This window comes from Falco punctatus, assembly GCF_963210335.1.
Source record: "Falco punctatus genome assembly, chromosome: 2".
NCBI classification, from domain to species: Eukaryota; Metazoa; Chordata; class Aves; order Falconiformes; family Falconidae; genus Falco; species Falco punctatus.
In genome coordinates this window covers 26514810-26530467 of record NC_137581.1, presented here as the reverse complement: position 1 = coordinate 26530467, position 15658 = coordinate 26514810, and the positions used below count along the sequence as shown (strand labels likewise).

The window sequence follows — 15658 nt, the reverse complement described above, 5'->3', positions numbered from 1 at the left end:
TAAATCTATGCCTCTTTCTCCTGTTTTCTAGGAAATTCCCAACTTTATTATCATCTGTGAACTTCATCAGACTTGAAGACAGCATGTATCTGTGTAAGAACTGAATTTTAACCACTGATCATGCTCTTGCTAAAAGTATATGCTGGGATGAATAAAGGCCATGCAGAAACTGCCTCCAGGCAAAACTGTATAATAATGGCATGATGCTGACATCTGTGGGGACAGGGGTGGAAGACAGTACTGGAAGGGTATGCTACATAAGTGAGATCATTTCTGATTTTAGAAATCTGCAAAGTACTCAGTTGAAGACTGTAATTCTAATACTACTCTAACCTTAACATCAGTTTGTCTGTCTCCTGGCAGTCTGAGCATACTTACACATCTATGGAATCCGTCATTAGAGCTATTACAGCTTAATATTTAAAAGGTGTTTCCAGCCTTTAACTGTCAGGTTTTCTTAAAAGTATTGTCCTGAAGGGCACAAATGTTATGCTCTAAATTCATGCAAGCATCTCTTTTCTTCAAAAGCACAAAACTCTTCTGTAGAGACCTCCTATGCTCTTTTCTAAATAGCAGAAATTGCATGAGAGAAATCAAATTTTAAAAAAATATAATAAAACCCCTGTAATAAAAATTATATATAAACTAATATATATTTATATAAACTATATATAAACTAATAAGAAAAGTACATATAAAAACACCTCAAGCTAAAGCTCTTCTTCAAGTGATCTCTTATCACCTAGTGGCTTTTATGCTCCTATTAATCATTCCACCTTTGTGGAAAGGAAAGATGGAGAAAACACAATTTAGGATACAAGAAGGAACATTCTTTATAAAATTACCCAAAGGGAGTCATTAATATGCATCTCTTATTATATTTCCCAATAGGTGGCAGCTTGTTTATTCTTTTCCACTAAGGTATCACACTGCTGTTCTTACAGATGTCAAAACTAAACCTCTTGGTCAACTTTAGGGTGCTTACTCCTGAGCCCAGTTTGAGTTTAGCCAGAACCACAATCCAAAAAAGGGCGCTCTGCAGTGGCATGGGAACTCCAGAGACACGTACCTGTGATTGCACATCCCACACCTGAGGACACTGATGGAATGTAGTCATCTTTTGAGGTCACCTCCTTTTTTGCTAGTAAAATTGCACTTTGATTTATTGTCACCAGCTGTGACAACTACTTGTTTTTTTAAAAGAATGTTATAATATTTGCAGCAATAAGAGAGATCAGCCAAGGAAAAGAAGGAAAATGTTGTTGGGTTTCTCCCTGCCAGTGAAGGACCGCTCCCTGGAACACATTTCTCATGCTTCGTGTAGTGCATTTCATATGCCTCAAGTGATGACGTTGCCATCACTCCCTCAGGAGACTGCTGTACATACATCAACCGTTTACTGTTCTTAACAGAGGATACTTCTAAATCATATACATCTATCTAGGCATAAGTTTGGCTTTATAATATTCTTCTAATCTTTTGAACTTCATATGGCTATTTTTTCTACCAACTCCTGAAGGGAAATTTTCTTTAAACAGACAGTTCTTGAAAATAAATTGCCAGACTGATTAGAATGAAACCAATACTGCTGTAGTTCCAACGCTATCTATCCCAAAAGCACTGTAAGAAATAATGCACAAGCTGAGAAGTTATGCAACTGTATGGAAACGCATAGCTTATTGAAAGTGTAGTCCTGACTCTATAAGCAAGATATGCAATATGCATTTTAAGGAAGATCCATTCCCAGAATAGAACCATAAACTGAAATATAGCTGGCCAAATCATCAGAACATAACTTGTTTTTTCCTAAAAAAGACTAGAAGCATATATACATATTAACTCTACTGTCAATAAAATCATTATTTATTAAATTAAAGCAAAAAATATACAATGTAGATAAATCTTTTTAGTGCTTTAAATTCTGCAGACTTCATGGTAATTTACATCAGAGCAGCTCTTTTGCAAAATTTCTTCAGAGACTGAAGTTGTTGGCTTAGGTTCACATTTCTACACTTCCAGTTCCTCCCTGATAAAGTGTATAGTTTCAGTCAAGTAAGGAATATAATAATCTCGCAAGATATCAGCATTTGTAATATCCATTAATTTTTTTTATGTAGAAGGTAGTGAGAGGGAAAATACTTGAATTTTCCAGGCTAACCTACATTGTGCAGCTCATGCCCATCGGATGCTTTCTCATGAGAGAGTAAATAAATGAATTCCATCTTCTATGATTTAGGCACATGGAAGGAAAATCCATTGCAAAATAAAGGGTTCTGTCAAGCAAAACAGAATACAAGTTCTCCTTCATTTTTTATTTTTTTTCCTCTAAATCTAGTTCTAAACAGATGAAAAATAGCATTAGGTCATCTTGTTAAAACACAGAACTCCTTACTTAGGCAAAACTAAAGTGCATCTTACCATCCTGTTGATACGGACAAAATCTTCAGGCTTCTTTGCCCACGGAGGGAGATCAACATCATTCACGACTACTTCATCTTCCCTGATTCCCAGACTATAGCCGTTACTGTTGACAAACATCTCTGGTAGGTAGTAAAACTCTGGAATTAACTCCTAGCAAGGAGAAAAAACACAATGAGACTTTACATTTTTACAGAGATGCTAAATGGTGCTGCCAGAATCAGGCTCTGTTGTAGCAGACATTAAAGCATTCCTGGCTTGTTTACGTTTCTGTGCATTTGTTTAAGGAATTGTATAATCTGGTGGTTTGTACTTACAGTCAAACATATTTTTGATAATGAAATATTCATTATTTATTTTCCCCCTATCTGTTTTTACGAAAAACACAACTTTTGAAAAGCAGTGCATATCAGTAAAGGAGACCTCTTCAGAATAACAGGTACAAGAAACTCTATGCTAAGCCTTCAATAGTATGAATAGATTGGGTCTTTTAGTCGCTATTTAACTAAATGGCCTAAAAGGGGGGAAAAGGTTGCTGATACAGCACTGTCTTGATTTTACTTCCTCTATATTATTTAATTGCAGAAGAAAATGTGGCAATTTGATTATCTATATAAGGAAAAAGAATTCAGGGTGAATTAATTTTTCTACTGTAAGAAAAAAATCAAAAATACATGGAGTGAAAAAAGTCAGGACAATAAACGTCCTTAAAACAGAAATACATGATATTTAAACTGTGAAAGATCCATAACTGAGTAGCCAAGATCACCTGCAGTGTATTAAAACATAGATAAGTTAGGGTGTGAAGCTTTTCCTAATTTGCAGGATAGCTAAACAGAAATGCATTTTGACATAATAAATATTGCCTTTTTTTGCTATTATTTTAGTAGTAAGTATCGACCTGCAATAATAAAAAAGCTTTAAAGCCTGCTGCTATCTTTTCTAATATCTAGATATGGATTAAATTCACTATACTACATTGTTAAAAGCATTATGGCATTCAGTTGTGTAACAGGATCAAAACTGATGACACAGCACCTGAAACCTGAGTCTCTTTGTGGTCCTTTCAAAGGCTGCAGACATGCAAAGCGTAAAAAAATTCACTGCAGACACAAACTTATCTAATTAAATCTGATATGCAACTCCGTAGAGAATAGAGCAGTTAAAGCATAGATGGTGCTTTCAAATTCATTCATTAAAAAAAAAAAAAAAAAAAAAAAAAAAAGAATATTTATGTTACAATGTTAAGTATGTTTAGGGAAGCAATTTACTTGCTTCTTTACATTATTTTTAATATACTACAAACAGCCTGAATTCAGATTAGACTAAAACACAATGCCAATCAGCATCTAACCAGTGCAAAACACTAACCAAATGAGACATGCCTGAGCTTGAATAGCTCATTATGAAATGAGATGTAATTTCAAAAAGCCCAAAATATTTACAAATATTGCATGCAGTAAATAATAAAAAAGCAGCTAGAGCAAAGCCAAACTATAAGCAATCCTGAATAACCTAAAAGGTTAAAAGAAAAAAGATTTTACTGACAATCTTAAGTTTGATTATATACCTCTAATTTACCCAGAGTGCTTCTACCAGCAAACTTCCCCCCTTTCCCCTAAACAGGACTCACTAAATCATAAAAGCCTTTTGGTTTCTCTAATGAGGCCAAAAAAAGAATGAACAATCCTTGATGCTGGAGAAAACTAGATATTAATCTTTCTAGAGCTCAACAAACTACTACTAACATGTGCTACCATACAAATCATTCGCAAACTAATAGCATTGCCTTAAAGAAATGAAAAATTCATAAGGACCTCAGAATGGTGAAATATTATTAAGACAAAATTAAATTAAAAGTCAACATTCAAATGAAACGGAATTTTTAAAGAAAAAAGTAAGCAAGGTTTATTTCTATTTTGCATAAAAGCTTTGAAACACATACCACTGTTTTTAATTATTACCATTTTTTATGTAACATGGTGGTGTACTAACCTGTAATGTCAAATAGGATGCAAGTTCTTGATTTCGTCAAAGATACATTAACTCTTAAATTTCCCTTTTCGGTTCTAAATGTCCTAGGATCTAATTGTGAACTTTTACATCTAATGTATCTGAAAGATTTATGCTACCTGAGACACTTCTAGTGTATAAGTGAATTCTACTAACCATCTGACTTCTGGGGTATCTTGAAACAAAGGGATTTAAGTCACTGAATATTTTTAATAGTATTTCCATTTAGTAATTTTATCTCTGTTGCTATTTGCTTTCAGTGTAATTTAATGTTCCCTTGTCTAGTATAGCAGAAAACATAAATAGAAATAGAATACACAGAAAGCATGCCATTAACTTTCTTCATAAGATTTATTGTGTTGTATATGTTTAGTTTGACCTGTCTTATTCCTGTGCTCTGGAAACTAACCAGTGCCTGACTTCTAAATCCTCCTCAAATAACACTCTGTCTAGAACCCTAATCATTTCAGTTACACAGCTCCTGGGGTTTTTGTTGGTTGCTGTGGTGGGTTTTTTTAGTCAAAGTAACACAACTGGAGAGAGTTTTTAAAAAGTTTAATAAACTTACTGTGTTACAGTCTCAGCATTCTCTTTGATGTTATTTTTAGTGCAGCCTACAATTCTGTGTGCTTATTTGAGTACCATTTAGCATGAATTGAACCTTTTCTTGAGATATGAACAATGTCGCATGTGACCTTTCCCAGATACTTACATATTTTCCATACTCTTCATTAACCATTCAGTTTTCTTTGGTATCATTTGATATTCTTCTTGCAATTTTGCTGTCTTCACCATTGACTAGACTAAGAAACCACAATGCTTAAAAGCAGCTCAGATAAATCCACCCCTTTCTCATTTCTAAAGAATGAATTAATATATGCTAACACACAGACCCATTATGAAAACTTGTGGCACTCCTTAAGTATGAACTTGCCAACATTTGGAAAAATCTTTAAAATATGTTTTAGCTATTTAGAAGCATAGAAAATACAAATAATTCAGAGAATTGTGATAGAAAGGTTTGGATTTATCTATTCACTGTTTATTCTGCTGTGAAAAAATGAAGCTGTCCCTTCTACTTCATGCCAAAGGCAGGCACCAGGTGAGGATGGAAAGACGAATATTCCCTTCCCTAGGGCCCCTGAGCATGCTTTGCTAGGAGTACAAGCCGAGAGAAGCAAAAAGAGGTAGGATTAAGCAAGGAGAGAGCCTGGGAGATGGCTGGGAAAACGATGGAACAGACAGGAGCAAACTTCGGCGGAGACAGCAAGACGAGAACTGGGGCCCAGAGAGAATTGCTTTAACCAAGAAGCCACTTAAAGTTGCAAGAGTGAACACAAGTATGAAGGAAAGGATAACACTCGCTAGAGTTATTTTCAACACTTATTTACATTTTTCTCAGCCAAGTTTAGGTTTTCTTTGTTTCATCAGTGGGTTTGTGCCAGTTCATATTCTAATAAAGATTATAACTAGAGACAGCTCTTTTGGTGCTCTTTGGTGCTTTGCCTGTTAAGGACACCTCAACTATTTCAGGGTCACATTTGGAGAGGTCACCTTGCCCATTCCTCTGTTCCAGAAGAGGTTCAGCTATACCATCTTTTCTGCCAGACATGTCTATCCTGTTGTCCTAGAATTTGAGTGACAGCAACTCCACAATCCTTCCATCAACTGACTTCAGCATTCTTCATCTGAGGAAGTTTTACCTAATGCTGGGCCTAAATCTTGCATTACACAATCTAAGTCCGTTTTCCCCTGTCCTAGCTATCAGTCCATCCCAGATACAGAGAACAAATTACTGTTTTCTCTTTGCATAGTTTATTACTTGTTTGGAAAGCATTATCCTACCATCTTTACAGCCTTTCAGGTCCAAAAAGCCAAATGAAGAACAATGATTTTACCTTCGGTATTGCCGCATTACTTAAGTTTTAGTTAGAGATGTGTAATATATTCTTATCATCTCCCAAATTAGCTAGTAGAATTATTCCTAAACGGTGCACAACTTAATTTATTCCTATATATCCTTTGGCCTTATTGTATTTCGTCACATGTTCATCACACAGAAGCCAAAATAAATGTTTTTCTCAACTTCTGTGGTCTTTAGATCAGAGAATGAGATTGCATACTTTTCTGACAGCATCTGCTATTTTTCATTCGGTTTTATGCACAGTGTAATTTGCCATACAGCAGACCTTCTTACAAATGACCAGCTTCGTACTTTAGAAGGGTCACTGTTAAATTCACCCTGAAGATAACGACAAGGACACTCAGAAATCAACAGGGGAAAAATGTGTCTCGGGGATTATATTTACACCAAGGGATGGGACACAGAGGACCTTCTATCTCCCAGTCTGCTTTCCACTTGACAGACAGAATAGTTGCACAGTGTATCCTTAAAACTCCTATTGCATCACCCATGGCACTAGTGGTAAAAGTCAGTGCAAAGCCAGGTCTATGCAAAGGAGTGCTTGTTTGAAGCTACCATGATTTTGGGAAGTTTATGTTTCAAGCTACAAATGCTCACAGAAGAAAAATCTCATTTTTATTTTTTTTTTCCTATACTACAAACATTGAGTCAGCCAGTGTAAAACAGGACATGAAGGAAAACATAAAAATAACAACATAAAAAATCTTTCCCAGAAGTTACATCAGTTTGCAGGCAGAAAATGAGGGAATGCAAAGAAAAAAGATAGGTCAATATCTTTTAATAGTCTGGTATTTCTAAAATATTCACAGACCAATTAAGTGGTTTAGATGCATATTGTTACTACATGCCATTCAGCTGATAGATAATTTTGCATATAAATGATAAAATGCAGTAAATTTTATTGGCTTCTTTGCTCTTGCCAAAATATATCAAAGGTTCTAAATAAATCTTTCTGACTACATAACCTGTCATGGGTAATTTCTTACCACAAGAAATATCTAGAGTTCAAAGAGTTAATAAAAATAGGGATTCCAGTGATCTAAATCTATTTGCCGTAATTTCTGTCTAGTCGTCCTTGACATTTCACAAGCTGGTAACCTTCTCTGCTCCCCTTTCATTCACACTTCTAATAAGACAGGTTAGCTTTCTATCATTTAATAGTCAGCTACCTTTCAAACTGCCTGAGAAGCCTGGCTCTTCTTAGATGAAGAACGATGCAGTAAAGCTACTGAGGGGTGTAAAAAACAGAGCTAAAATGAATATTATAACAGACATTTCTTGTCTGTAAATGTGATCTCTAGTTTATTTTAATAGCTATACTAAAACCCCAAGGTATAGTTAACAGTATTATATGCCTTGTGTCTTCATATAAGAAAACATCCCCAAATGCATTTTCTAATTTACAAGCCTGTGACAAATCCAAGCTGCTGAGAAATTAAACTTTTAAAATATGTCTTGGGGTGATAGAGGACCACTATTAACACTATCATAATTGTACACCACTTGCATCAAATCTGACGTTTCTGTTTAATATGTTTTGCTAAGGGTATGCCATTTTATGGCCTCCCAATGAAATCAAATCCAACACAGACGTTTTCACTTTTCTAATATAATTCACTTCAAGGTTTTAAAGCTGCCATTTCTTTTTCTTTCTTTCTTTTCCTCCCAAAAGGTCGATCCCCTGGCATCCATTAATTCCACAAGAGCCTAGTACTGGGTCAACGAGTCAGTCATGAGTACTTCCACTAACCGTGTTAATTCACACTGAGGCACCTCAATGACATTTTGTCAGAGCTACCTTTCTAACTTCTAAACACGCTATTCAAAAAGCCATATAACAAGTTTGAGAGGCATTAGGAAAGATTAGTGCCTGAACAGGAGGTTCTGGGGAAGTCAATGTTACCAAAAACTGGAGCCAGGGGGTGGAGGGAAAGGAAAAAATGTGAAAGCTGACTGGCCACGTTATGGTCATTTCTGGGTGACTTGCTTCCGCAAAGGTCACACTGCGAATGTTCATTCTTTCTCCAGCTTGTACTGATTATCTCGAGAGAAGGTCGATGTTGATAAAGGGAGACACAATAAAATAAACTCTGTTACCCAGGTTCTCCCTTGTGTGTTTACCACCCTAACATGGCACATACCATACTAATTCTGTTTCATCCACTGTAGGTGAACCGGTTTCTTTGAAAATGGACAAAAAACAGCCCAAATGTAAGGAACACAATTGTCTAAGTAGCTCTTTACCCATCGATTGAGCAATATTCCATCATATGCTACATTTCTCAAAGGTGGTATACCTTTTGCCACAATTCAAGATTCAGTAATTCCAGCTTGTTCTTCCAGCTGATCAAACTACTGCCACAGCCCTACTTTCATTAGCTCAAGTATGAAAAAATTCAGTTCCAGAGGAGACTACACATAGGCAAAGGGAGAGAGGGAAGGCGGAAGGAGGGAAGGATAAAGGGAGAAACAGAGGGAGAACGCCAGAGGGGATACATGTATGAGAAAAGGAGACTGACCCACAGAAGTGCAGCATCCTAAACAGATATACATTCTTCTGCAGCTGTCAGGTTATCTGTTTTTTAAATTTCGATGCAGAACTTCTTAGAATTGGTTTGGATGTTTCTTTTAAAACTACACTGAGACTTCAAAAAAACACTGTTATGGGAAGTGTCTGAGTTGCTTAGAAATCTCAATGTACTAGTTAAAACTGACCTACTTCAGAAGTGACTTAAGCACCTAAGAATAAAGCACTTCATAGTCCTCTTTCTTAAACAGTAACTGATGAAAAAGTCATAACACAGATTTTACTTTCTAAAAAAATTAATTTTGAAAGGATTTTTTAAATTAGACATTGCTAATAAAGAATTAAGGTAATTCACATAATTATTTAATACAGTACATGAAAGCAAAAATTGTGGCCATCTTACAGTACACAGCATTGAAGAACACCAGATTAATTCATTATACAGGCTGTTTTAAAATTATTTCATAACCTGTGCCACAGTAATTAATGCGATTACTGAGATAGAGATTAAATGAACTTAAAGCAGCTCAGATGAATTTCAAATGTATGATAAGGAATAAATGAATAATGAACACTTGCTATTGTTAACAGTTTTCAAAGTTTGCTGCTTTGATGGATAGCCCATATTCCATGCACTTAATATTTACTATAAAGACTCAAAAAATCTTCAGGGCAGGAAAATTTACAGCGTGGGAATCCACACTGCCAAAGACCCTCATTTATAACTGCATGTGCAGACAGAAAAAGCTACACAAATACGCAGAACACTTTGACAGAGAACATGCTTTAAGAGTTTCTAATCGCACACAACCTCTATACATCTTCTCTTTTGCACACTGTGTACTTTCTTGCAGTTGTGCTAGATAAATACTAGAAGTTTCCAGACAGCTGAACATGAATTTTTTGATGTTTCACACTCTCACAGTTGAAGGTCTTTTGTTGTGCAAGACAGTGGTTGCTGCTCATAGAAGAGTGGGCAAAATGAGTAGAGATTTTGAGGGGGTTTCTTGGTTCCCTAAAACTCACTGCTCTTCCGGTCCCTGAAAACTTGATTAAAATGTTTAAAAAGCCTGTAAGGCATTCCAAGCAGTAGCACAACTAATCTGAAAAACTGGGGCATTTGTAGTATTAATAATAGCTCAGTTTCCCATCCTATTGCAGAAAGGACTCCAAGGCCTCAGGGAAAGGTTGGCCCTGATGTCATGGCATTGAGAAATGCAGTTCATTAAGATCTTAAGCAACAAACAACAGCAACAATTAGCTGCTATACTCATTCTTGATTTATCGCTAAGAAACAGTGTCTACAAATGGAAAGGGCCTAAAGGGTCAACTTGCACATCCTCTTGCCAATTCGTGATTGTCCCTGATGCTTTTCCAGTGCTTTGCCAGTCTGTTTCTAAGAAGCTCAAGAAGTAAGGGTTTTACTATTTCCCCTTGTGGGGGTATTCAAATTCGCAGAATACTCAATTTCACTTTAACTTTTCATACTCTGTTGCCTAAGTAAGCATTTTTCAACTCTGATCCCTTTCCTCTGAGGTTTACCTCTTTGTTCACTGACAAACAATTCTCCTCCCATTTGTATGTTTGCATAGTTCGTAGCATTTATATTACCACATCTTCACTTTTAGACATTAATTATGCCACACACATACACATTTCCCTTCCTATATCCAACTCCTTAAACACATTTGCCGCTCTTCTTATGGCTCCTTCCATTTCGGGTATATACTTCCACTAGCCAGTTCCCAGCAAAGAGAGCAGTAAGAATCTGCTTTATCCATTACAAATAAATACTAAAAACTGAATGAGGAAAAAAAAAAACCTTTTTGCTTCAAGGTAAGATCTCTGAAAAAAATGAATGATTAATCAGGCTGTTTCAGGTGGAATGTGGGGGCCATGAGATATTCTAGGTGTTATAATGCTAAGGACATAGTAGCTTCAGTCTCACGATAAGCTTTCTGTCACCCTGCTGATCTTCAAGTTTCCTTGTTAAACTGAACACAAAACAGCAATGCATTGACATACATTGTTTAGGCTACCAAAACGGACTTTGGTAGACTTACGCCAGTAGTGGCTTTGTATTAATATATAATAAAATAATTTGATGATGCAATACATTGAATGCTGGTATAAAATACATCTTAAAATATCTTCTGCTTTCCACCTGATTTTTTACTTTTTCTTTTTTTATTTAGATAGCTTATGAACTTTTTCTATTTGCTTTATCATGCCTTAAAGATTCACACTATTTTCAAAACCACTTTTGTTTATCGATTTTTACCTTAAGATGAATCAACTCATGATAAATCAATTCAAGGTTAATTTCTAAACCTACCTTCCCTGTATTTTCATTAATTAATGAAACTATATTTTAAACAGCATCTTTCATCCCTAAAGTATCCCTCAACAGACACGTCAGAAATTATCTGGAGAAAACATTTATTGGCTAATATACCTCATCTGTCCCTCCCATAACAGATTTTCTGTAATGATTTAGCTCCAAGTAGGATTTTTCTTTCTAATGGCATAACGGAAATGTATATATATCTAACTTTGACTCTGGGGCTCTACGGCAGACTTCCAAGTATGTTGTAGAATACATTTTACAATCTTTCCCCAAGTGTAGGTCTGACCCTTAATTTTTAATATCTTACCCAAGTTATCCCCAACTCCCTTTCTTAAATGCAATGACATTAAAGTACATAGCTGCCCCACATCTTCACCTTTTGCCTTCCTTTTCCGAGGAGGAGGATCTGGTTTTGAGCATCTTTTTAATACTTGTTTTATTCTAATAACTTGGGGGGGGGGGGGTAATAGAAATACATTTTGTAGTGCAACTGTTATCCCACCATAATTCCCACATCTTTGCCATAGCTGGCAGCAGCAGTTTAAATTACCCCACTTTGTACACAAGACTCCTGGTATTTTCATATAAACATTTCAGTTCTTTGTTTTACAGATAACTCATTCAGCTGCTAGTTTAGGAACAATCCTTTCACTAATTATATACCCTAGCTGAATACCGTCCCTCTGTCTGTCCACAGATATTCCTTTATCTTTTGCAATGCCTTCATGTATTTAACTGCCCTCCTCCTGTGTACTAAAGCCAGACAAGAAGATTACTGTCACTTCCAACTGTCTTCCCTTATTCCTCAGTTTAAGGCTCTTATGTTGTTTCAGCCTCGCTCCTAGGAAGCCATTTTCTCAGATATTCTGGTAGGATTCTAGGAAAGCCAGATTTCATTGAAAGGGAAAAATCAAAATGTCAGCACTCTTAATTTAAGAAAAATGGTTGCATTTCAAATATAGTAGATATTATCTTGAATTCCTTCCAGGTTCTGATATTTCCTTTGTTTTTCTTACAAAAGTAACAGTAATAGTACTTAAAATACTATTGACTTTCAGAGGAGCATAAATAAACCTGAAAAGGGCTGTAAGAGGTTTAGGTTAATTTCTTTTCTTTAAAAAGCATTTTTTCACATATGTTATGATGGTCATACAATTTACAACTCATTATCCCAGCTAGTAGCTAAAAAATAACAACACGTTTTGTCCACATACGCTTCTGAGACTGCTGGAATATTTATGCAAACTGGAGCTCTGGTATAAAAAACCAGCAATAAATTTACACCTTCTTTTGTTTAGTTAAGTAAAAAATATAATGGTAATAGGACCTTGACTTTAGCATTTCCTAGTATGAGTGGTGGTATCAAAACAGGGAAAACATTCACTTTAAAATAAAGTTTAAAAGTTTTTAAAAAGAACAATTAATGATATACTGCAGCCTTTGCCTACCTTATTACTAGAAAATGAGAGTCAAGAAAGGACCATATTATTCAAACTGTTATTAGATTTTGGTTTATTTCTGATAAGGTCCCATCTATATGAATAATATCCCTTTGTATTTAACAATAGGTAAGGAATAACAACAGAAAAATCACCCTGCTCTCCGGCTGTTTCTGTATATCGTGTAGAAGTTGTTTTAATCTAATGCGTATTGTTGCATAATATCCCCAGGCACATTCAAGTAAAAGCCAAAGCTGTACAGAAAAGCCAACATTTTAAATGGGTCTTGTCATTAATGCTTTATTAATTGCCCCAGGCAATGCAAACCCAGAGCTAGGCAAGCTATAACAATATGACACTTTAAGGTCAAATCCAATTCCTGCTGTGTTTTATGGAGTGGGCCAAATATTGAGTTAACAGCAGGAAAGAACAATTTATTGGGCTTTTCTCCTTCTCCTGATTATCTGTTCTAAATTAGATCATTTAGGTTGTTTTTCTCCAAAAACAAAACACCTTTTGTCCACTCAACTTCAAAGAATCTTTGATTGTTTCTGTTAGAACAATTCTTAGTAAGATCTACCTTTTATTTAAACTATACCTAGTGTAATGAATATAAAGATATGAAATATAAAAACTTCTTTGTCCCTACATAAAACAAAATACCATAAATGAAAATGCACATTTCTAAATTTATTTAGTATAGAAGTTACCTTCACATCTGAGGTATCTCTTTGGCTGTTCCTCCAAGACCTGGCTACTGAAGAGAAGGTTCGATCTGGGTGGTCAAATTTGCCATCATTTGCATTTAGAAAGAATGTTGTAAAGGGCTCCTGTAGTCAATGAAATGAAGATGGATTAAGAAAACAACAGAAGGAATCATGCAGCAGGTTTCTAACAAAATCTAAATTACTTTTGCAGATGAAAATACTTCATAAAGGCAGAATTAAAGAAAAATATGACACATCATAGTAATATCCATGCATGGATATCTCTACTGAATATCTTAATACATTTATTGGCACTAACACATTTTACACGCACAAATCTTGAGTTCTGGCAGGAAAGGTTATTTTACATATATTCACTCTTCCATAAGACTGATTACCCATCAGCAGCAGATCTATGTAGCTTAGTTCCAGTTCACAACAGCTGCCAACTTCACTGCAACAATTGTAAACGCCCTCTGTGTTATTTATATTACCACACTTTGTTTACCCCTTGTAAGATGGTATGCCAAAATAAAATCTTAAAAAATCTGTTGCCTGGATTTTCCTTTTGTTTTAATTTAATTTAAAAGACCTCATCAGGTTCCACTTTGCCTCCCGTGGGCAGAATGGTTCTACAGTACTTACAACGCAGACTGTGGTTACAGGATATCTATTTACCATTACTTTGGGGCACAGGTACAGAGATGAAATATTTAGGTTTTGTTTTTGCTAATTCTGTCTGCAGCCACACTCCTAATACTTACTAAATGGAAACAGCCATTAGCTTTTGAAGAGTTCAAGTCTTACGCAGTCTGGAGAACCCATTTTTATGTCATTGCATTCCACTGCAGGGAAGGGATTAACAGGGGGCCAAATCCTTAACTTGACAGCAGAACCTGAATTTTGAGATCAGCTCCCTGGTTTTCCAGCACGACTCCATTAGCTCTCTGATTCAACTAATATTTGGCAATATGTCCATATAGATGAGAACTACTTCCTTCTCTTTGCCAAAGTCTGATGGAAAGTATTTGAAAAAGTGACCCTTTCATTAAATAGACACCCAAATTTATTTCCTTGCATGTCCTTATCATTTGTAATTTTTGTTAATCAAAGCAGTTCATAATCAGCAGATTATAATTCTTATTACAGTATTACCCATCTACTATTTGAATTTTATTCTATATAAACTCTACTTCCTTTTGTGAAGTTTTTGAAGAAAGGAGGGAACTCCTCCATTAATAAAGAAATTTTGAGGGAATTATATCATATTATACCCCAAAAAAAAAAACCATTGAGTTTTTAAATTTCCCATGATTAAAGAGGACTGAAGTAATTCATTTTCCGTAGTATTTAAGGGCAGTTCAAATATATGGAAAGCACGGATGCAAAGGTAGTGAAAGAATCTAAAAAGACAAGGAAAATAAAAGAGGGAATTCAGACTTCCAGAGACTATTGTTTCTCTAATCTTTAAGCCTCATGTCTTCCCAATTAATCTTCTCTATCATGCACAACAGTCAACACAGGCTACTTAAAATCTCTAAATTTCTTTCTCTAAATGAGGAGGAATGGGATATCTCTCTTATTGTCATCATACTATGGCAGTACCTTTGAAGTAGCTTAAGGGAATTGTTTATATTTTAACAAAGATTTTTTTTGTTTTTTTCTTTTTAGCCAGGAACAGTATCTTAACTTTCAGTGTATGAGAGTGCAAATATGGAATAATTTTCATTAAAATAATGCAAGACATTTTACTGCTAATTGAATGGTGGGGTTCTTTTCCATATTTTCTTTTTCTCTTCAAACATTGGGATTTTTTTTAAAAAGATACTTCCAAAAGAATAGGTAACAATCTAAGAAATACACTTTCATCAGGGCATTTATTCCCATCAGAGAACAAAAATATGTGTTAAATAATTAATTTAAAATAATTAAATTAAATACAAAGTCATCACAATATCATTTCTTGTTGGAAGACCCTAACCCCTATTGAACAATGACTTTGCATTCATGAATACTGAAAGAGTGTGTGGCAAGTGAGGAAAAGATTTATTTGAAAAGAACATTTGACTTTATCAGCAGCTGAATTTGATAAACAGCATAAAAGTATCAGAATGGACTGAAATACTGAAAGAAATTAACTTTTTGTGTGTCCAGATTTTACAGTGCTCCTTATAGTGAACTTCATGTAAAATATAAATGAAAAAGTGTATGATTCAAATGCAGAACTAGCAAATGGAAAATTATATACACAGGAAAGGGATTATATTAATTTATTTTTTAAAT

General features: G+C 35.1%; 1 protein-coding gene across 12 annotated transcripts in view; it reads right to left on the bottom strand.

Moving 5' to 3' along the window:
* NBEA (neurobeachin) overlaps nucleotides 1–15658 on the bottom strand; it is a 534050-nt gene that overhangs the window by 55491 nt on the left and 462901 nt on the right. For all 12 annotated transcript variants that reach the window (XM_080377534.1, XM_080377536.1, XM_080377535.1 and 9 more), the window contains 2 exons: nucleotides 13379–13498; nucleotides 2419–2571 (listed from right to left, as the gene is read on the bottom strand). In XM_080377534.1, coding sequence (XP_080233660.1) covers nucleotides 2419–2571; nucleotides 13379–13498 — 273 coding nt within the window. The remainder of the gene's footprint in view (nucleotides 1–2418; nucleotides 2572–13378; nucleotides 13499–15658) is intronic.